This window comes from Gouania willdenowi, chromosome 18, assembly GCF_900634775.1.
Source record: "Gouania willdenowi chromosome 18, fGouWil2.1, whole genome shotgun sequence".
Taxonomy (NCBI): Eukaryota; Metazoa; Chordata; class Actinopteri; order Blenniiformes; family Gobiesocidae; genus Gouania; species Gouania willdenowi.
The window spans coordinates 9,235,452-9,257,787 of NC_041061.1; the positions used below are offsets into that span (position 1 = coordinate 9,235,452).

The 22,336-nt window shown below is 37.0% G+C and overlaps 1 protein-coding gene across 1 annotated transcript in view; it reads left to right on the forward strand.

Moving 5' to 3' along the window:
* LOC114480465 (protein Dok-7-like) overlaps positions 1-22,336 on the forward strand; it is a 51,503-nt gene that overhangs the window by 15,741 nt on the left and 13,426 nt on the right. Inside the window, exons 5-10 of the mRNA XM_028474618.1 lie at positions 2,871-2,990; positions 9,901-9,999; positions 10,330-11,027; positions 16,108-16,156; positions 18,463-18,551; positions 21,153-21,219. Coding sequence (XP_028330419.1) covers positions 2,871-2,990; positions 9,901-9,999; positions 10,330-11,027; positions 16,108-16,156; positions 18,463-18,551; positions 21,153-21,219 — 1,122 coding nt within the window. The remainder of the gene's footprint in view (positions 1-2,870; positions 2,991-9,900; positions 10,000-10,329; positions 11,028-16,107; positions 16,157-18,462; positions 18,552-21,152; positions 21,220-22,336) is intronic.

Below are 22,336 nucleotides of genomic sequence, written 5' to 3' on the forward strand. Positions count from 1 at the left end.
GGATTGTAGACGCCGTCTCGTGACTAAATGTAAAAAGTGACCAAAATGCAGCCAGAAAGGTTGATTACATAGAAACAGTCTGTGGTCTGGTCACCACCTGTAGAAGCATTCCTTTAAAAAGGATGTCTTAATAATTGCCTCTCATTCCCACCTGCTGTCTGTTCCATTATTAGAACAGCAGGTGAAATTGATTCACAATCGGTGTTGCTTCCTAATTAGACAGATTCATTCAGTCAGTTCCAAATTTCATTCTTACATATTACTCATACTAACTGATGTCTAAATAAGTATGTAGTGCATACATATTAGATAGTATGAAAAGTACGTGAGGAGTACCAGGATGTAGACTATATCGGGGACATTTTTTAAGTATGCACAGTGGGCACACTACTCACACTCAACCGCCCCATCATGCATTGCGAGCGGAATGTAAAATCGTATTTTAATTCAATTTACAACAAAGGCCATCTCATAGTGCTATCAATATATTAAATTCAAGATCCACGTGAACAAGCATTTAGCAACAGTGGGAAGAAACAACTCCCTTTTAACAGGAAGAAATCTCCAGCAGAACCAGGTTCAGAGGTGGCAGCCATCTGCGTCGACTGGTTAGGGTTAGTGGACAGAAGGACCAACAGAACAGGATAGAGTCATAGAACATCAGAGTGTCTCAGACTAGTTGAGCTGTGAACCACAGATCAGAAACTGCCATTATCAGCTTCACGACACCTGAAACAGAGCAGAGAGAGAAGGGTGAGGAGAAGACACTGACTGCAGAAAAACATGATACAGTTCTATCAAGTCTTGAGACCAACTTCAAGCTGAAAATCAAACATTCCCTATTCAAAACAAAAGCATCTCTTCTTGTTTTCCATTAGTTTAACCCTTTTGTAAATAGGGCTCTTGTTTTGAAGTTAACCGGAAGTTTTGTCAGTAGCACAATGGCGGGTCTGCGAAAATGTCCAAAATGAAATGCGTTTCCTCGTGTTTTATAGATCAAATGACCGCATGTTTAGCTACATGGTCACTTGTCACTTGAGAGAAACATATTAATCTGTTGTTTGTATCCTGATTGCAAAATAGACATATTTAATGAGAACCTAACCAAAATAATAGATGGAATATTAATAAATGACATCTCCGACCATTAACCAATACTTACAATATTTAATACTAACGACAACATCCATCCAGAAACACACGTAAACACATGCAAAAAAAAAAAAAAAAAAAAAATACATTATATAAAAAACATCTTAAAGACAAAACATTGAAAACAGAACTACATCCTATGGAAATTACAACAAATACTACATACCAAATCACTGAAGATAATCTATTCTTCCCTTATTGGGTCACATTCAAATTACTGCTTATAAACTGTGTTTATACGAGAAAGGGTTAAATCTAACATTGGAAAACACAGTACTGTCAATAGCTATTAACAGCTAGAATAACCTTGATGCAGAGACAAAACAAGGAACTTCGAAAGACGATGAAGTTTTCTTTTGAACTGGAGGAACGCAAACAAAGTCGGGGAATGAAATCTGCAGGGAACAAGGACGACACGAACAACGATGGAGAGGAGGAATGAAAAAAGACAACACTGACTACAGATGAGAATAAATCTTACATAAAAAAGGACAAAAAAAAAAAAAAATTAAATTGTGTTCAGAACAACCTAAGACTGTTTGACCAGAGAGACAAGCTTTGATGTAAATTTTCTGTGTACAAAACAGAGGACGGGACTTGGATAAGCAAACTGCTTCTCTGGTCTCCTTTTTTGGCATGGACAAAAAAAAAAAAAAAAAAAAAAAAGAATAAAACTTCTGTGAATGCAACCATGTCAGAAATAAACTGAATAAATAAATAAATAAAAACTTTCTCACTTGTTTTCAGAACTTTCAAAGGTGGAAAGTATAGAGATATTTAGCCTCAGTGTGCTTCAGGTTTTTGTCGTTGGAGGTTCGAAATGCATCTTGGGAAACTTGAAAGTAGACTTCAGTGGTAACGGTCATCATCCTCCTAATCATATTAATATTTTAGTAGACAGAATAAACTAATTGAGCGTGTAGTGTATAGTATATTAACATCATCAACATGTGGTCATTTGATTCAGAAAACTCGCGTACAGACATTTCATTCCGACATGTCGGACATTTTCGGAAACCCATCATTGTGCTACTGACAAAACTTCCTGTTAACTTCAAAACAAGAGCCCTATTTACAAAAGCGTTAAACTAATGGAAGACAGGAAGAGATGCGTTTGTTTTGAAAAAGGGATGTTTGATTTTTAGCTTGAAGCCGGTCCCATAATAATTTTACATTCCCTGAACGTCTGCCCGCAATGCATCATGGGATTTCCTTACAATTTACCCATATAATATACATCCGGGTATTTCTTGAGTACTAAATCTTTTCATACTTTCAAATGTGAAACACTACATACTAATTTTGAAGTTAAACTTAGTATGATTAGTACGTTAGTATGATATTTCGAACACAGCCATTGTTTTGTTAAAGGGTTCATTTTATTTAACTACTGCAAAACCTATACAGATGCATATTTAATTACAAAGTGATTAAATGTTTTCATTAACAGTGATAACAGTCATTCTTATATTTAGAAACCAGAGAATTTAAAGAAAACATTTGTCATCATTGGTAAACAAACCAGATATTTAGAGATCTTTTAATTTGTAAAAACGAGTGTATTTAAATATTGTAAATAACCTTCCAACCTGTACATAATTAGTATTTTTCTATAATTTTTCCTCCGTTTCACGTAATAAACTCTCCTCCCAGCCATGTATTGTGCTGGTAATCCATATGTGTGTGGCAGAGATGAATATGTGTTCTGTTTTCTCCAGGGGCCGGTGTCTTTCTGCTGGCGTCTGCTGACAGCGAGCAGATCAGCTTTCTGTTCGACTGCATCGTCAGAGGCATCTCGCCAACCCGGGGCCCATTTGGACTGCGGCCAGTTTTGCCAGGTTAGTCTCAGAGGTGTTACACGCTTAGCCGGGGAATGGTAACCTCTCAGAAGGTTACTTTTAAAAGACTAGTTTTGTTTCAAAAGAAGTTACGTCAACGTTTACTAAGAATGTTAGCAAAGCTGATCCTTCTGCGTTACTGCCTTTCCTGGAACCCAACCTTTATTTGGCAGAATGATCCTAGATGTGCTTTGATCTGTTTAAACTATGAGTGACAGCTGTTTTTCTGTAACTGGCTGATCCCTAAAGAGCAATTTATAATTTTAATCAACTTAAATATCCCGTGATCAATTCGACCTTATAAACATCAATAAGAAGATAAACTTAGTGCTTCTGCTCTGATTAGAAGCAGCAAATTCAATTGTAGTCTATGTATAGTGGTGGATTTAGTGCTGCTGGGGCACAGTTCCAAATAGCCATTAGCTCATTTTTAAGCTATTATTGTAGCGAGGATTGTGTGTCAACGCCATCAGAGGTACCATTGTCATCACAAACATCACAAGCTATGCTTTTGCAGCATCTTTCATAAATAGAATTATGACAGTTTATTGTGATATGTTTATTTGTTGTGGAAGTTTAATACGTTTAACTGAATATGTCAATGAAGCTATAGTGCGTCGATTGTAAAGTTGCGCATGCGAAAATAAACAGCATTTTTTTTTGCAATCTTTAGTAAAAAAAATTAGCATTTTGTACATTACTTTTAATCAGATTTACAGTAATATATGTGAAATTCGTGATTATTTTTTCTCATAAAAATATAATGTCAATGTTCAATCTAAATGGTAAATCTAAATCTAAATGTTAAAAAAATTATCTAAATGTAAATGTTACATTTAAATATAAATGTTAAATCTAAATCTTAACACTAAAAGTCAAATCTTAAATTTGGAATTAAAATCTTAAATCTAAATTCTAAATGTTTAATCTAAATATTAAATAATCAATCTAAATCGAAATGTAAATTTCAATATTTTTTTCTACTGTTTTTAATTGAAATATAAAAGTTAAATCTAAATGCTAAAAGTTAAACCAAAATGTAAATCTTAAATGTTAAATCTAAATGTGAATCTAACTCTAAATGTTACAATTAAATCTAAATGTAAAATTAAATAAAATAAAATTTTTAAAATTTTGAATCTAAATGTTAAATGTTAAATGTTAAATCTAAATCTAAAATCTAAATGTAATGAGTGAAACTAAATATTTAGCTAATATGCAAATTCACCTGAAGTACCAAAATAAAAGCTCATTGACATATTTTTACAAGAAAAAAATATTACAGATATTGCTGTAAATCTGGCCAAAAGTATTATAAAACAATTCACAGATGTTTTTTTAAACGTGGTTTGCTGCTAAATGTTGTTTATTTTCACACGCACATCTTTACAATCGGCGCCTCATAATAAAACTACGATTGAATATTTTAGCTCCATTTAAGTTCACACCCTTGAAAAATAACTAAAGTAATATTTTGACTTTCACAGTCATTCATACCACGAACGCAGCAACATGCAAGCATATTTAATTAAAATATTTGTTGTTCTTATGTCATGAATAATTTTAAGAGAATTGAATTTGAATGAATAATGGAATGTTCAGATGACATGTTCCTTTTTAAACTTTAATTTAAAATAAGAAATGCTTTGGGTAAAAACACCGTGTGCTTGATGCTGATGAATTCTTCAGTTAGTTTCCATCCCTTCGAACCAAAAACAAAAAAGTTACTTTTTGACTGAAACCAAATTACCTTTCAGGCCTTTTTTATTGTTATGAAATTATGTAGAGGATGAATTGATGAAAGGACAGTTGGTGCTAAAGCAGAAATGGGCAACTTGTATTACTGCGGGGTCACACAAATGTGATTGTATGTGATTTGATGGCCACAGTAATATTAATGTCAGCATTAATACAGGAAAGAACAAAGGGTTTGTGTTTTTTGTTGTTGTTGTTTTGTGTGGTTTTCTATTATTGTCGTTTTTGTACATTTTACAGTTATTTATTTGTAGTCATCTTGTGGGTTTCTGGGTTATTATTTTAGGTTTCCTTTTTCTGTAATTTTTGTAATTTTCTATGTTTTTTTGAAGTTTAGAACTTCAGAATTTGAACTTTAGAACTTCAGAGCTTTTGAACTTTAACTTTATTACTTTGGGAATTTTTTAACTTTAGAACTTAAAAACTTAAGAAAAACAGGGCTTTTGAACTTTAGCTTTAGAACTTTGAAATTTTAACTCCGAAAATTGAACTTTAGAACTTTATAATTTTAACTTTCAAAAATTTAGAACATTAGATTTTGAAGTTTTTTAAAATCTTAGAACTTTAACTTTAGAACTTTAGAACTTTAGCAGGGCCATGCAGAGACCTTTAGAAGTTTAACAATCCAAGCTTTTATCTCAGCAAGATATTTAATGCATATTATTTTTAATTTGTGTGTATGTATACAAATGCTATAAACAAGTACTGATATGTTTAGATGAGAAGTTGAGAGAAAAAAAATCCTATAATAATAATCATTGTATACAGCAATAGTCCAAATCTATGCAAACATGCTGCATGTACATTAGTAAAATAATATCCTGTGCCACTTTGCGTTTTGAAACAGGAAAATTATTATTTTTTAGATTCATTATTTTACTTCATTTCACTGAAACAAAAACAATACAACACTTTGAAATACGGACACTTTGTACCTGTTTTGCAGGAGCCTGCCTAGCAACAATACCCTGCGTAACATCTCTACAGAAATGCGTTTCTCAAATTGCAAAGATACATTTTTAAACCTGATTATTTAACGATCAAAAGGAAGTAAAATCAGACGCAGTTGCACAAATCAAAATTTTGGGCTTAAATGGGCTTAAATTTTCTGTTCCAGCCAATTTTAACCAAGTGAGTACAAAATAAAATATAATAAAGCTGCTACCCATCACATCAGATGATGTCCATTTTAACACCTTTTGCATTTTTCACACTGGCAGACAAAAAAAATGCAACACTTAATGTGCGACTTAGCAGGAAATGCAGAGTGGGCAGCTGAGGGAGCTCGTGGATATTCTGGCTTTTAGGAAACATAGCCACTAGCCAGCCGTCAAAGGTTTAGTATGTATTTCTGTTTTTGTGGCGCAGCAGTGTAAATAGACGAGGAGGGGGGTGAGGGGGAGGGGTCAAAGTCATATTCACACAGGCAGAGCAGCCAAAGCCTCCTAATCACTCTGGGCATGTATGTAACCTCATCCAAAGGATTCCAGTGCACATGCACGCATGCACGCACACACACACAGACACACACACACCAAAGCACTCAGCTTTACTTTTCTGTCTCACTTTACGCCAGTGGTTCCCAATCTTTTTGTCCCGTGTACCCCTTTTTGTATATACTTGTATATACTGTTTCATTCTTGGAACAGCGGGCTCTCTTAAACCCCAAATTGGTTCCAAGGCTGAATGTACAAATTCATAAACAATGAATGGAATTTAAAGTGGAATTTATTTCCAAAAAATCACCAATGCAACTTTTATGTGATTACTTCAGTAGTAAGTAAATACGGCCTCCTATGTAAAATGTAGCCAACTATTGTCTTCTATTGTCAGAAGTGTGATAAAATGGCCTCTAAAGCATAAAATAATCCCGTTTCAATAAATAACAAGAAAATATAGTATTTTATTGAGCAATAGTGCCGTTTGTTTGTGGTGATTTGCCCAAAAAAAAACCCTGCAACATAGGCCTGTTTGGAAACCGCTGCGCTCTCCACTGCTTTTGTCTTATTTCAATCGACTGTATTTTATGTTATTTTACTCTTTCCATGGTTACAAATAAGCTTTTCTAGTGTTTGTGTGTAAATAAAGATTTATTTTTAACACGTTGTGTTTGGATTTCTTACATAGTGAAGGCTGATATGAGGAAAAAAGGAGATACTGTTGGTTCATGTGCAGTGTGTGTTTTTGCCATATTTGAGGACAAAGGAAGTTAAATGAGCACAAATTAGCCATAAAGCTTTAGTGCTACATTGAAAACATTCAATAAGGAAATCGATTCGGTGTGAGATGGTGTTGACCTTTCGTGGTCTTGTGGTTTATGAGACCCCTGAGCTGCTTCGGAGGGTCTTCTAAAGCCATTCACAGTCACACCAACACAGCGAACAAACACTAGCCTAGCATTGTGGGAGTGCTAATAATAACCACTGTTGTGTTACATAAATACTGCAAGGTGGTCCATCAAAGAGCCTTTCTTACCCACTTAAGGCCCTGTTACAGTGGAATACTGGCACAGACAGACACTTTATGATATAATCTATCGTTTTATGTACGAGAAAATGTGTTGTGATGCTACTGGTGATGATATTATTCTTCAAAGCTTGTTTTTTTTCTCTAATCAGTCAGACAAAGACATAATTCAGGCCTCATAGATCAGTAAATCAAAGGTAATTTGCTAAACAAAAATGTAAAAGGTTGAAATTTCCATTTGAAAGTTGGATTTTAACTACTATTTTTGGAAAACAGCAATTGCATTGTGGGATTTGGTGTACAGTAGTCGGATGCATAGAAGTGTTTTTACTTCATCCTTATTGTATTTTTTTGTGTTTTTTCGCCAGACAAGGACGACAGTGATTTGCTTGACATTTTTTGTTCTAATTTGTTCCCAGTATTCCCAGTGATATCACCTCACTGTGCTAGATATTCATCTTAACCCCAAAATAAGGCAAGGCAAATGTATTTGTACAGCGCATTTTATACAAAAGGCAACTCAATGTGCTTTACATCAAAAAGTGCAACAGAAAACACTCAACAGCTTAAAATCATCAGTAAAAATATTTAAAATTATCAACAAACATTAGATCAAAATCGATATGATGAAAAATCTCTCTCTCAATCATACGCAGCAGAGAAAAAAAGTTCCTTTAACTTTGATTTAAAAATGTTCACATTAGATGCTGACTTCAGCTCTGATGGCAGTTTGTTCCACTTCTTTGCAGCATAACAACTAAAAGCAGCATCACCATGTTTACTGTGAGCTCTGGGCTCCACTATCTGACCTGTGTCCATAGATCTGAGAGACCTGCTGGGTTCATACCTGACTAACATGTCACTGATGTATTCTGGACCAAACCCATTCACAGATTTATACACCAGCAGCAGAACTTTAAAGTCTATTCTGAGGCTGACTGGGAGCCAGTGTAAAGACTTTAAAACTGGAGTAATATGTTCTGACCTCTTTGTTCTGGTTAAGACCCGAGCTGCAGCGTTCTGAACCAGCTGTAGCTGTTTGATGCTCTTTTGGGGGATTCCTGTCAGAAGACCATTACAATAGTCCAGTCTGCTGGAGATAAAAGCATGGACCAGTTTCTCCTGATCTTTCTGAGCCATTAAACCTTTCACTCTGGAGATGTTCTTTAGGTGGTAGAAGGCTGTTTTTGTGATAGATTTGATCTGACTGCTGAATGTAAGATCTGAGTCAATCAGGGTTTTTCTAAACAGTCACACAACACCTCAATGGGACCATAGTCATCTGTGTTCAGTGATAGATATAGTTGTGTGTCCTCTGCGTAGCTCTGATAATCAACCTAACAGTTCTGCAAAATTTGTCCTAAAGGAAGCTTATGAAGGCTAAACAGAAGGAGTCCAAGAACAGAGCCCTGAGGAACCCCACATGACATTGGTAATCTGTCAAATTCAAAATTTCCAATGCTTACAAAATAACTTCACTCCTCCAAGTAGGACATAAATTCAGTCCAGGCCATGTTTGCAATCTGTTCAACATAAATTGTATGGTCCATAGTGTCAAATGCAGCACTTCGATCCAATAGAACGAGAACAGATACTTCTGAATCAGTGTCATTGATCACTTTGATCAGAGCAGTTTCAGTGCTGTGATGAGAACCAAAGCCTGACTGAAATTTCTCAAATATTTTGTTGAAGGTTAAGAATTGACTTAGTTGGTTGAAGACCACCTTCTCAATGATCTTGGCCATGAATGGATGGTTGCTGATTGGTCTACAGTTAGCCAGTATAGAGGCAACCAGTGTTCTCTTTTTTAACAGAGGTTTCACAGCAGCTACGGTGCCTGACTAAACATCCGTCATTGTTTTGCTGCAAGTTTCAGTCTTTGAAAACACCAGAAATGTGTTAGAAAGTCCATTTGGCAGTTATTGGAGGCAAACACAAGAACTCACAGAACTTTTCCAATAATGCCAATAAGAGCATTTGCTTCCTCAAAACAAAAATGCTTTAAAGAACCTCTGAAGGCAATGAAACCTAAAAAATAAACTTCCGTAATGAAAGTTTTAAGGTCGATTTAAACAGAATAGTATGATTTTTAAATCCATGGTTTTAATTAGAGGACGTAATAGCACACGTGTCAAACTCAAGGCCAGGGGTCCAGATCCGGCCCGCAGGAGAAAATAAAAATTACAGAGAAAACATGAGTCATTGTGTGAAGGAAACTCAACAATATTTAGAGGGCTTCACAGTTTTACAGATGCTTATATCACATGATGGCATTAATTTTAAAAATCCTTTAATTTTCCTCAAATTGTTACATAACATTTCCCTTTATTGAAATTAGTCACAAAATCTAGGAAATGTAAAGTGAAGATCCTGTTGGGACTGATATCTATCACTTATTTCTTGGATATTGTTGGTTTCTTACATATTTTGTATTTCATGTGTACGTAGAAGTGCAAACTAGGACACAATAATGTTAAAATGACTCGTTTTCCCACATAAAATCTGTGGCACGCATGAGATCAAACTGCTCCGTATTTGGCCCCTGAACTAAAATGAATTTTGTGCTGCCTTTGTCACTTTTAATCCAACACACACATATTATATTTACCACTCAGCCCTATCATGTCCTTAATCATCCTCTTGTTGCTTTCTTTAATCAGTGACGTTTTTGTGATGATTTCGTTCACAGATCCCAGTGGCAGCCAGACGAATTATGAGGAGAAGCTGAACCATGAGGCCCAGGAGCTGGAGAAGCGTCTCAGCATGCTGTCCCACGGGAGTAGCACAGGTATAGATTGCATTAACTCTCCCTGCTTTCATTTGAAATTGTTTTTGATGTGAGTGGCTCATTATTTTTCCATCCCCAAAGCTCCCCAATGCAGGGTTTTTAAAGCCAATGTGGCTCCTCATCTGCTCCACATGGTGAAAATGCTACGATGGCTTTTAATAATGCTGAATTGGATCTAATTTGAGTCATGATTCACACAGGTGATTTATTGTTTCTATTACGCGGTGAAGACCAGGGAGGAAAAACGTGTAATTATCTTTTGAGGCTTTATTGATGGACGCAATGTTGTTGCTAATTGAATTTTTTTAAATGTCATCTTCTACTTTGCAGCCTCGTCTACGTCGTACAGCCCGTGCGTTGGGGGAGACGATCGTAGCATTTCCGGCTCCTCCGACACGTCTGACACCAGCCAATCAGACTGCAGCATCGGCAGCCGGCTCACCATTTGGGCCGAACCCGTCGCCAATGCTCCTGAAGTTGTCAACCACGTGGGAGGTAAAGTAGAGCTGCTGATCAGTGAAAAGGCAGCAGGAAGTCGTCCCGTAGCCAAGCCCCCCCGCCAGCTGCAGGAAATCGGGCGTCAGAGCTCGTCAGACAGCGGCATCGCCACCGGCAGCCATTCCTCATACTCGGGCAGTTTCTCCTCCTACACAGGGAGCCTGGATAACCACTCCTCTGGGGAGGACTTTGGCTCTGTGATCAGTTTGCCTCCACATCTGGTGCAAGAGTTGAGCCCTTGTATCTGCCCCACTGTCGCCGGACATGAGTACCAGGTGCCCACATCCCTCAGGTACCTGTATGACACCCCCAGGAGCGTCCGACAGGAGACAAGTGAGAGTGTCATGCAAAATGAACCCTCCAGCTCCAGTAAAGACAGTTTGGCTCCTTTGGGCCTCACAGGAGAGTCAATAAAAGGGAACAAAGCTAATGATGAGGGACAATCAGAAGCTCCTGAAAAAGCCAGCAGCTCTCTCACAAACGTCCCAAAAACCATCGTGACCATCTGCTCAGTGTGTGGTGGATTTAAGGTGCGTACGCACACACCATCTGTTCAGGTCTTTACATTTATCTTTAACGAAAGGGATCCTCCACTGTTTTTACAAATGTGGCCTAAAATCTTTGAAATGTCTTGATTAAAAAGACATGTTTTTGGACCATATTTATTTTATTAACTTTAAAAATGAAACTACTTCACCGTTTTAAAACCTGCTTTCTGCCATCTTGAAATCACGTGATTGATGATGTCACATGGCCCCATTTGCCTGTAAACATCCCATTCACATTCAGTCTGCTTTTTAGATCATTTAGCAGTTTTTTCAGTCAAAACGACAACTTGTATTGCTTTCGGTTGCTCTAGAAAAAAAATCAGGAAAAGTTAAAGAAAAAGAACAAAAACAGTAACAGAACCGGGTGACAGTTCCAACGCTGCGGTTTGGTAGTAGACAATGATGAAGCAGAGAAGAAGAGCTCTCCTAAGTACGGTGTACATTTTAGGACATCCTCAGGTCTCAGAGTGAGGTAGCAGGAAAACCTGTCATTTATCAGACCAAACTGACTCATGTCTCAGTGAAATGAAACGCCGTCAAATGACACGACATCAGGCTTAAATAAAAGTCATCAGACTCAACGGCCTCAGTCCGTAAAAAACGACATGGCGTTTTATTTTGAAGGAACGAAGAAGTAAGTTGAAACGCAGTTATTTTATTATATTTTTTTAAAGTTGAGATATATCAACGTATTGTTTGATTAATTAATACACAGTTAAATTAAAAGTTGATATATCTTAACCGTTGAAAATAAATAGAAAACTGGTTTTCCTGATACCTCACTCTGAGACCTTAAACAGTGCGCGGCTGGCGCTCTGATGGCTGAAGTTAGCGAGTAAATCACGAACTGTTGAAGGACTTTCACCCAAAAGGACTTCTCTGTTTCATTGTCTACTACCAAACCGCAGAGTAGGAAATGTTTTAATCCTCCTTCGGTAAACAAAAGAGGTTTACATCGACATCTTTAACTTTTCCTGAATATTTAGAGCAACCAGAAGCAGCACAAATTGGCATTTTGACCAAAAACGCAGTTAAATGATCTAAAAAGCAGACTGAATGCTTCACTCCAATAGGAAACAATGGGATGTTTACAGGCAAATGGGGCATTGTGACATCATCAATCACGTGATTTCAAGATGGCGGGATACAGGTTTTAAAACTGCAAAGTAGTCCCACTTTTAAAAGTTAATGAAATTAATATGATGCAAAATAATGCGTTTTGTTAGGCATATATTTTCTAATAAGTGCATTTAAAAGATTTGAGGCCACATTTATAAAAACAGAGGATTTGTCCAAAACAAACCTTGTATTACACTCCCTGGCTATGAATTTTCTCCCATAAAATGCCATCGCTCTCCTTCCATCCACCTACTGAACATAGTTTGTTGTGTATCTGCCATGCTGTGGCAGCTTGAGCGCGCAGGCTTTAGCTTCACTCCTGCATCTGTTCCTCACCCTGATTTGACCTTTGGCTGACGGTGATGCCGCCCTGTGTTGGGTGTCAGAGTAACCAACAGTCCCACGGTCCATCTGTCTAAGCACTTATCAACATATCAGCACCTGATTCACACCACGATGAAAGCAGCAGATTCCGACCAGTGACAGTGACTTGCGGTTTTCTCTGGCTTGAATTTATTACATAACGGACACATTACAGGACGATATCTGATCAATCTATTCTAGACCCAACATCACCTTAAAATACCAAGCAACCAAAGCAACAAGCCTATGCAACCAAAGATAATACTGAATATCACAACAGGGCAACATGTTATAATGGTCGACATCTAATTTATTGAATTTATCACAAATAACCCAATTAAGAAAATAAAGTGTTTTTTGACAAATCTCCAAATAAAGGAAAATATTCAAAAATCATGAAACTATATTAAAAAGGAAGAAAATCAAGCTTTTTTGTTATTAGTTTGTAAAAAAAAAAAAATGAACTTCTAACCCTTTCACAACTGTGATGAGATTAAACATCACCTTCAAAATAAAAGCACAAGTTTATATAAATAGCATATTCTCTATACCAGTGTTTTTCAACCTTGGGGTTGTGCCTAGAACGTGTTACATAATTACAGATTAAAAATGTTTTTCTAATTTTTCTTAATTATTATTTTTCAAATAATTTTTTTTTTTTTTAAACTCACAATCCTGAACAACTGTATTCCATACTTTTAATTTCTCAAATATAAATGTTGTTCAAATAAAATCCAGTATAAAGAAAAGAAGAAAGAGAAAATAAAATACAGCGTAAAAACATCTCGTCACTTTGTTACGCAGTAATAACAAACATGATCAAAAAGTAAAAGAAGAAATAATTTTGGGTGGCCAGACATTTGTGATAAAAAATGGGGTCACGGTCCAAAAAAGGTTGGGAACCACTGCTCTATACGAAAGAACATCTATAGAACTATGCTGTGTTGCAGAACATGAGAAAATTTATTTTGATTTCAACTGGGTTTTACTTGAAATATTTTTGAATATACTCTATACATAAAACAAACACGAACAAATATCGATGGATACCAACTGTATTTCCATATGCAGCAATATAAGAAAAGGTGTTTTGCCTTTGCAACAGACTTTCATTCAAAACCATAAAGCGCCCCCTGCTGGTGGTGTATTCAGTCAACCGTACAGACAGCTTTTGATTACAACTGTAGAGGTGGAAAAAAAGTCGGACTTTCCCGTTTTATCACTTGCTCACTCTCCATGGGAATGAAATAAACATGAGCGTATTGGTGGATCAGACATGAATCCGTGGGAGGTTGTTTATCTTCCTCAGTGGTAACAACACGGTCCAATGCCTGCAGGCTTTTACAGTGTTACAGTTAAAGGGCCACAGGGGAATAAAACCCTTTGAATTACACCACTTTGCCACATCGATCAAACTGCCACACAACACAAGCCAATATTTAGCAGAAAATTAAGTGTGAGAGAAATATTTGGAGGTATTTTGTCTCCCTGAGAAAAAATATTCACCACCACATCATCACGAATACGTTATTCTCTCAGATAGAGTTTCTCAACCAGGGGTATGTGCACCCCTAGTGGGTACTTGATTACTTTGTACGGGATACTTCAAGAAAAGCCCTAAGCAATTTGGTGCCCAAGGCAAGATTTTCAGTAGCTGCCTTTTGCGTCACAGTGAATTCCACCGCCTGTTTATTATAAAACTCACAGATTTAAAAAAACCTAAATGTATTTGAACATTTCTGCAAAACAAGAACCTAAATAGTTACATAAGAAAATACACATTAACTAATGAATGAAGCCAAATAAACACTAAATATTGTTGAAATATATTAACAGAATAAAAATAATCCAAACAAAACATGAAATAAGCACTGCACAAAATTAGATGTTCTGGAAACCAGATAAACACAACAAATTAGGATAATTGTGCAAAACTCCTTTTTTTTTTTTTTTTTTAAATATGCCCCATCCACAATAGAGAGAAGGTACATTCCAATTTGAGATTAATTGTATTAATTGTTGTATGTTACAATTTTTAGAATATATTTATATATGTTTGTCACGGCAACAGATACAATGAGATTTAGAAGTGCCGCCCAGTGCAAACTAGGGATGTAACGATTAATCGTAAGGCAGTTAAAAATCGATTCATAGGTATCACGGTTGATATCGATTTTCTGAAAATTGAATCGCAGTACTTTTTTTAACCAGCAGAGGGCGCTATCCACAAGTGTAGGCGGCGGGCGGAGTCTGCTAATACTTTCTTTCTGGCCGCCTTCTACTCTTAAATATGTTAATAAATGATTCATTACCCCTTTAACACCGAAAGAATATCTGTAATATTACTTGAATATCTGTAAAAGTCACGTTTTTCTATTAGCTCTGTCTGCTAGCATAGCTTCTCTTCTTCACTGCAAGATATCAGCATGGCAACCGGCCACTGTGTTACCAGCGCCCTCTGCTGGTCCAAACAAATGTGACGTAAATTTTTTTTTAAAAGTCCAATTGTTAAGGCACAAAATACATTTTCAGTTGCACTTTTAAAAAGAAAAAGAACTATTATGCAGTTTTGCATTGTTTATTATAGAACCAGAATTTAAATTAATAGGCTTCATTTTCATTTGTATTATTCCTTTGTTTATTTCATTCAAGGTTTATTTTTAGTTAAATTGCATTGTTTTGAATAGTTTATCAAGGAATTCTTTTGACAATGAAAAATAAAAGGAAAATAGTACCGTATTTTCTAGTTTTTTTCCCAAAAAAAAAATTTGTCTACAGTCCCATTTTGTAAAATAAATCGTGAGAGAATCGTATCGTGAACCCAGTATCATGAATCCAATCGTATTGGGAGTTGAGTGAATCGTAACACAATAACATAAATACAGTACATATTGAATAAGCAATAAATTAGTTATAACCCATCACATTCACACACACCAGTGCTCCCCCTAAACATATTGCACCTTAGGTGTGTTTTTTTAGGTTGAGTGTAGTAAAAAACTGTAATTAAATCTGTTTGTTCTTGTCTTAATGGACCGGTAACGTCTGCCTAATGGCAACAATTCAAACAGTGTGTCCATGGTGAGAAGATGTTCTGCGCTTTTTTGAGGCAGCAGGAACCATGCAGATCTTTAAAGGCTTTGCAAAATAGTGTAGTAAAATTAATTTAGCCTTGTTTTTGTATATTAAAAAAACATCCTCCATCTTTGGAGGACGCCACCCTTAGCATTTGCCAATGCTGCCTATGCTCTGCTTGGAAACGTTATTAATTTCTAAGATAATGAGAACAACACAATGAGTAATGCCTTATTAGTACTGTTACTCTAAAAAACAACTGTAAAATAAGGAGTTAGAGGAGCTTGTAAATATGAAAACAATGTAATCATATAACTGAAGCAATGGGATTGTGTTGTGATGGTAAGGGAAACTTGTGGATTGAAAAAGGCTCAAAGGGGTACATGAGACAACAATGGCTATGAAACACTGCTCTAAGGAACAAAAAGCCTGTTGTTGAGATTTGATGACACCTTAAACCAAACTAATATTTGGTAAACTACGTTTGATTTTCCTCTTTTCACAGGGAACATCTCTTAAGGTGACAAACTCTTCGTTGGTCCCAGCCATACCAGGTGAGAACAGTCAACTTGCACGCTGCATGTGTCCTTCATTGCATGCCCGACCTTCATGTAGTGGTCACAGACTTTTGTTGTCATGGGAGTAAAGCTATTAAAGTGTTAAAGGGTTTTCACCCCGAGAACGACATGTTTTCAACCCAGCAGATCCGTCTGATGACAAAGCATCACGCAGACTTCACAAATGGGGAAAGACTTTTGCCACAAAGACATTTCAGGAAGACTTTGGCCCAACGGGATGTACCAACAGCACAGACATGCCACCAGTGATGAAGAAGCTATCCAGTCTGTTAGCAGATCTGCTCAGTAGACAGACAGAGGACAAGACTCCAACTCCATACGAGTCAATGAGTCATTTCCATGTGACACCAGCTGAACAGTTAGGAAATCTACAGCAGGAAAAGAGAGCGGTCATTTATGAGAACTGTTTGAAGTGCAGAGGAGAACACTGCCGCCTTCCTCCACGGATTATCCCACTTAAATCCTTCCTAAACGGGAACCTTTCCACTTCACAAACCGTCCCTTTTGGGCTAAACCAACAGCACGAAGAACTTAATGATCAAGCACATAGTGATGGACCACAGACTGACGAAGGTAAGAAACAAACTCCTTCAACCGCTCTTAAACTGGAAGAATTACGCTTCAAGACTTCCTCGACTGCTTTTCCTCTTCTGGATCTTTTTGCTTCATTTCCTTCTTTTCATGTCAACAAAATGACTTACTAAAATTTTCTTCTTTTTAATCGTTTCTATACTATACTACTGTTTCTTCTTGATGTGCTGCCTTGAGAAGAGAGGTTCAGTAGACTTTCTACAAGGAACAATGTTTTACAATGAACCATTTGCATCGTTTTAGATCAGGGGTGTCAAACTATTTTTAGTTCAAGTGGGCGGGACCAGAAAAATCTATTTTTATGTGAAGGAAAAAGCACAATTTCAAACAAAATCCTGAATGTTAAGCAATTGGTGAAAATTCCTTGACTTTGCAACTAATTTTCTCAAAATTTGCCAGAATTCTGTGGGATACTTTTCAAAAATTTTCCAGGTTTTTAAAAAAAAAAAACTGCGATTTGATATTACTGTAAATAATGTAGTACTGCAACCCCTGTCATATTTTATCTACAACTTACATGGTAATTTACAAAAAGTCCTGTTTTTGTTGTATTTCTTGAGTAGATGCTCTGGTGGGCCTGATTTGACATATGTGGTTTAGATTACGTCATTATTTAAACTCTAAAAAGTACTTTGAATGTATGAATGAATGAACAGATAATAAAGGGAAGGAGGATGTTGGTCAATGCTCTCATGCCAAGATCTGATAAAAACCATCAATCTGAGAGTCATGTGCAGGTGTGCTTAGAAAAGGTATTTATTTGAATGTAATCCAGGTGAAAAGTGAGCATAGCTTGAACCAAATTGAAGTTTAACAGCTTGCCATGCCTTCCCGTTTATCTTAGTTCTGGGTAATTAACAAAATTTGGCGAGACCTCGGAGCTGTGAGAGATTATGAGGATGTTTGGTTTCAGGCTCCGTTCATCCTGGCTCGGCAGGAGTCATTGATTATGTCTGTGATGATCCAACACCTGGTGGTAATCAGCCGGTGTGGGACTTTCTAAGAAGGATGAGATTTCTCCCATTTTCAAATAGAAAACTTTCGGCTTAATCACCTCAAACTAAGCTTTCATCTCTTTACTTACGAGTCCTTGCTTTTAAGTCATAAAATATGTGCAACATGGAACAAAAATCCATATTTTGCTCAGTAAAGTTTTACCAGAAAGACTTTAATTCACTGCCAGCTGAACATTATCAACATGTTGCGTCACTTTTGGCTTTTATTCTCATAAGGGACAGTACGTGTGAGTGAGTTCCGTGGCTTGTTTCAAGTTCAGTCCTTGGTTGCCGCAGCAACGTGTGCACTACTCACTGTTCTCCAATGTCTTATTTCACAATGTCTGAATTCACCTTCTTGAAATCCATGGTGACCGTGCAGCATTTCATTTTTAAACTAAATGTTCAAAATTGTAAATTTAATGAATAAATCAATGATTCAATTTTCACTGTTTGACAAACAGGAATTTGGTCGTAAGAACAAATAAATCATGAAATCATGAATTATTGCTGCATCAGTAACCAGCATGAGTGTGTGATGACCTGTGTTAACCCAATTACAAAAATAAAACGTGATGAAGGGATGTTATGTGGTTCAAATGTGCAAAAAAACAACAACCTTTTCTCCTATTGCCGGGTTTTTCATGACTAGGTATGAAAATAATAAGGATTTTGCTGTTTCTTTTTTCATTAAAGACAAACGACTTCACATTAAAGAGGAAAGATGCAAAGTGGATCCTGCTTATGAGGTCATGGAGAGTCTGGTGCTGGAGAGGAGCCCAGAGGTAGGCCAATGAAAAACTTTGTAATCCGCTTAATGCAATCGACAACACGCATGTTTGGAGCTCAGCTTAATATCCTTCAACGAGGATTAAAAATAATGATAATCACAAAACAGTTTTTAAGTATTCCTCAGAAGACGGCAGGAATAAAAAGCATTAAGCTAACCAAACGGTATGATCAATAGTAATTTTATTCATGGGCTACAATGAGGAGTTGAGGGATGAGAGATTATGTGTTCTCAATGTTTTAATGACAAATAGAAAAAAGAAAGAATACTTTGTACTTTAATTTTGAAAAGGGTTTGTAGCTGGCAATACATTGAAAAAAGAAGTAACTTTTGTTCAGGGTGTGATTGGAGTGCTTTGTTTACTGGTCCACCTCTTCATCCCTCTTACCCTTAGGCCAGGACTAAACTTAAATAGATTGCACTTCTTATAGCGTAATGTTCGATTTTTGGTTGATTTGGAAAACTTGCAGATTGAGAGTAAATTAAAAAATATTTACCTATCTGACATCATTACCTGTACTGCTAGATAGTTTTGTTTGTCATTATATAGGATTTCATGCTGTGATATTCACTATCTTATCAGGTTCAAACTGCCTTATCTTTTCAAAAAATGCATTTGAGAAGTTGAACATTTTCTTTGATTTAGGTCAAGGCTGGTCATCATCGAACACGTTCACAAGAAGTGAATACTAGCTCGTTTAAACCTTTCTTGGCTGTTTTGTTTTGCCGCGTGAGAACATTCAACCCCAGTCTAGAGTTTTAACAGAGAAACTAATTGTACTGCGGATAGAAAGAGCAGTTTGAAAGTGGTTGGAGACAAATTTACCGCTCTGACAAAGAGCGCACACTGGAATAACCAGCTTTACACATGTTTAATGGGATGACTATGTAAAGAACATGAATAATGCACACGTGGCGCTGTGACTGTCAGTTTGGAGTGATTCCAAAAATGCATCATGAACGCAGTCAAGGTGTTACAATTAGCTATTCTCCACCCATTCAGCCCGTACTATGCACTACAAACTCAATGAGTATATACTGTAGTGTCTACTATATACTTTAATTATGATTAGGATGGTGAACATTCCCACTGAAGTATACTTCAAAGTTTCCCAAGATACATTTGGAACCTACAACGACAAAAACCTGAAGCACACTGAGGGTAAATATCTGTTAATTCTCCACCTTTGACAGTTCTGAAAACATTTTAAGCGAGAAAGTGACCAAGTAGAATATCAACATGTGTTCATTTGATCCATGAAACTCGTGGAAACACATTTCATGCCGACATTTTGGAGATCTATCATTGTGCTACTGAAAAAACTTCCGGTTAATTTCAAAACAAGAGCCCTATTTACAAAAGCGTTAAACTAATAGAAGACAATAAGGGATGCTTTTGTTTTGAAAAGGGGATGTTTGATTGTTAGCTTAAAGCTGGTCCCAGTACAATTTTACATTCAGCTCACCACGCATCATGGGGCAGGTGAGTATTAACTGCCCCATGAGCCAGATTGATGTGTAGCCCTCCCTCTCCACATCATTCTGGGTCTGTGTCTGGTGAATTGTTTCAAAACCAGTGAGGGACATGAACAGAATGCTTGAAGCTGATTGGGCAAAGCGCCTGTCCACCATGATTTGTTTTAGCCAATCACACGGTAACAAATGATGTCATCGTCGGCATACGTCGCAGAGACGCTGCTACAACAATGACAAGGCTCCACATTGCCGTCTTTATCGTCCAAAAAATGCACAAACCGCCTCCCGCTGTTGCTCTTTCAACAAGGAAATGCTGGATTCTTCTAAAACTGTGTATAGCAGCTTCCACACGTTCATCCTCCTGCGTCGACATCTTTCTATTTTGATTCGGAGCTATGCTAATAGCGGTAGCCCAGCTAGTTTTTCTTTGGCGCTTCTGCCTTCGTCACACCCGGATATCCCGCCCTAAACCACAACACTGCCTCATGATTGGTTCGAAATGGTTCGGTTCTGTTTCGAAAGGCGAAGGCGCGAGCAGCACAAGATGTTTGTGAACACCAGGAAAAGCCATCTTGCAGGCAAGGTTAGTTGAGTATGATTAGTGTGCCCACCACGCACACTTAAAAAATGTCCCGATATAGTATACATCCGGGTAGTTCTTGCATACTCAATCTTCCCATAATATCTAATTGAAATGCACTACAAACTTACAGTATTTTGATGTCAGACAGTATGAGTAGTTTATTGGTATGACATTTTGAACACAGTCCAGGTTTATCCCGATGTGAAAAGCAGTGGCTCAGATTAATGCAGCTACTCACTCGGTCACTGACTTTAGCCAACACAGTGTCTGCATTCAGAGATTAATGTGACTGAGTCTGACAGGCGTGTTTATCCCTCCACCATCAGAGCACATTTCAGACACAGTCCCTAACATGTATGTTAGCCGTAGCCTTGAGATCTCAGTGGAATCACAGCATCAGCTTTTATCTCTGAATACTCTTGACAGGGTGAGGAATGGGTCGGTGTCGCGCTTCTTATGTGATGAACTTTTGTGCTCGGTGGAAAGCAACACAGTCAATAAACCAGGATGTGTGTGTGTGTGTGTGTGTGTGTCTAGATGGAGGAAAAAAAATATGAGCTAATGGGCAGCTACAACCAGCAGAGGCTCCTATCAGAGACTGAAGGTGAGTGATCGTCATCATCATCACTACTAACTATAGCAGGCATAGGCAACTCTATCACAGCAGGGGCCACAAAACTGTGATTGATCAACATTCATGTCGGCATTAACACGGGGGGAAAGGGTTTTATCAATTTTTTTGTCTGTGGTTTTGATGTTTTGTTGATTTTTAGAAATTTTGTATGTTTTTTTGAGTCATTGTGTGATTTTTGTTATTTTTTTGTGTCATTGTTATAATTTTGCATTTTTCTCTGTCATTTTATGCATTTTTGTTGTCGATTTGTGCCTTTTTGGGGTCACTTTCTGGATTTTTGTTGTTTTCTGTATATTCCTTGCATTTTGTGTAATTTTATTAACAACGTGTGTGTCTTTGGAGCTATTCTGTAACCTGTTTAGTGTGTTTTTGTAGTCCTTTTGTTTGTTTAAGTGGTTTTTGTGTACGTCTTTGTCATTTTAGGTTTTATGAGCCATTTTGTGTATTTTAGGAATTTTGTGCACTTTATGCATTTTGCTGCCGATTTGTGTATGTTGGGAGTTATTTTGTGTATTATTGTGGGCTTCATATTGCTTCCATATTCTTGAGTTAGAATTTTGGGGGATTTGTTTTGGGGGGGCCCCCGGGCTGCCAGTTGTCCATGTCTGAACTAGAGCATTCTCACTCAGTTCATTCAAACATTGGCTTGTGGCTGCACAAATTCTTTGGGCCTTTTATCCTCAATGTGCCATTTTAGGTTTTTAAGTGCTTTTATACATTTCCAGTTGTGCATTTCCCAGACCTCTTAGGAAAACCCAGCATTCGCTTAGAGAAAAGACATTAAACTGATGAGTCATGACAGCTGAAACGGCGTCACAAAGCCTCACTTTGTTGGGAGAGCTGCATGTATCAAAGCAAACCTTTACTCATTTTGAGATGGAAACATAAATACGGGCTTGCGTGCTTTATTCAGGTCAATTGAGTGTAACAAGCAGCTCAAATTAAGCACACAGGCTGATGCACACACAGTAGGGTTGTGTGATATTGATGAATAATACAGAAATAACAAAAAACATCAAGCTGCACAAAAGATTCATTTTTAAGCTGAAAAATGGAAAAAGACTTTGCATTTGGAGTTAACGATTTA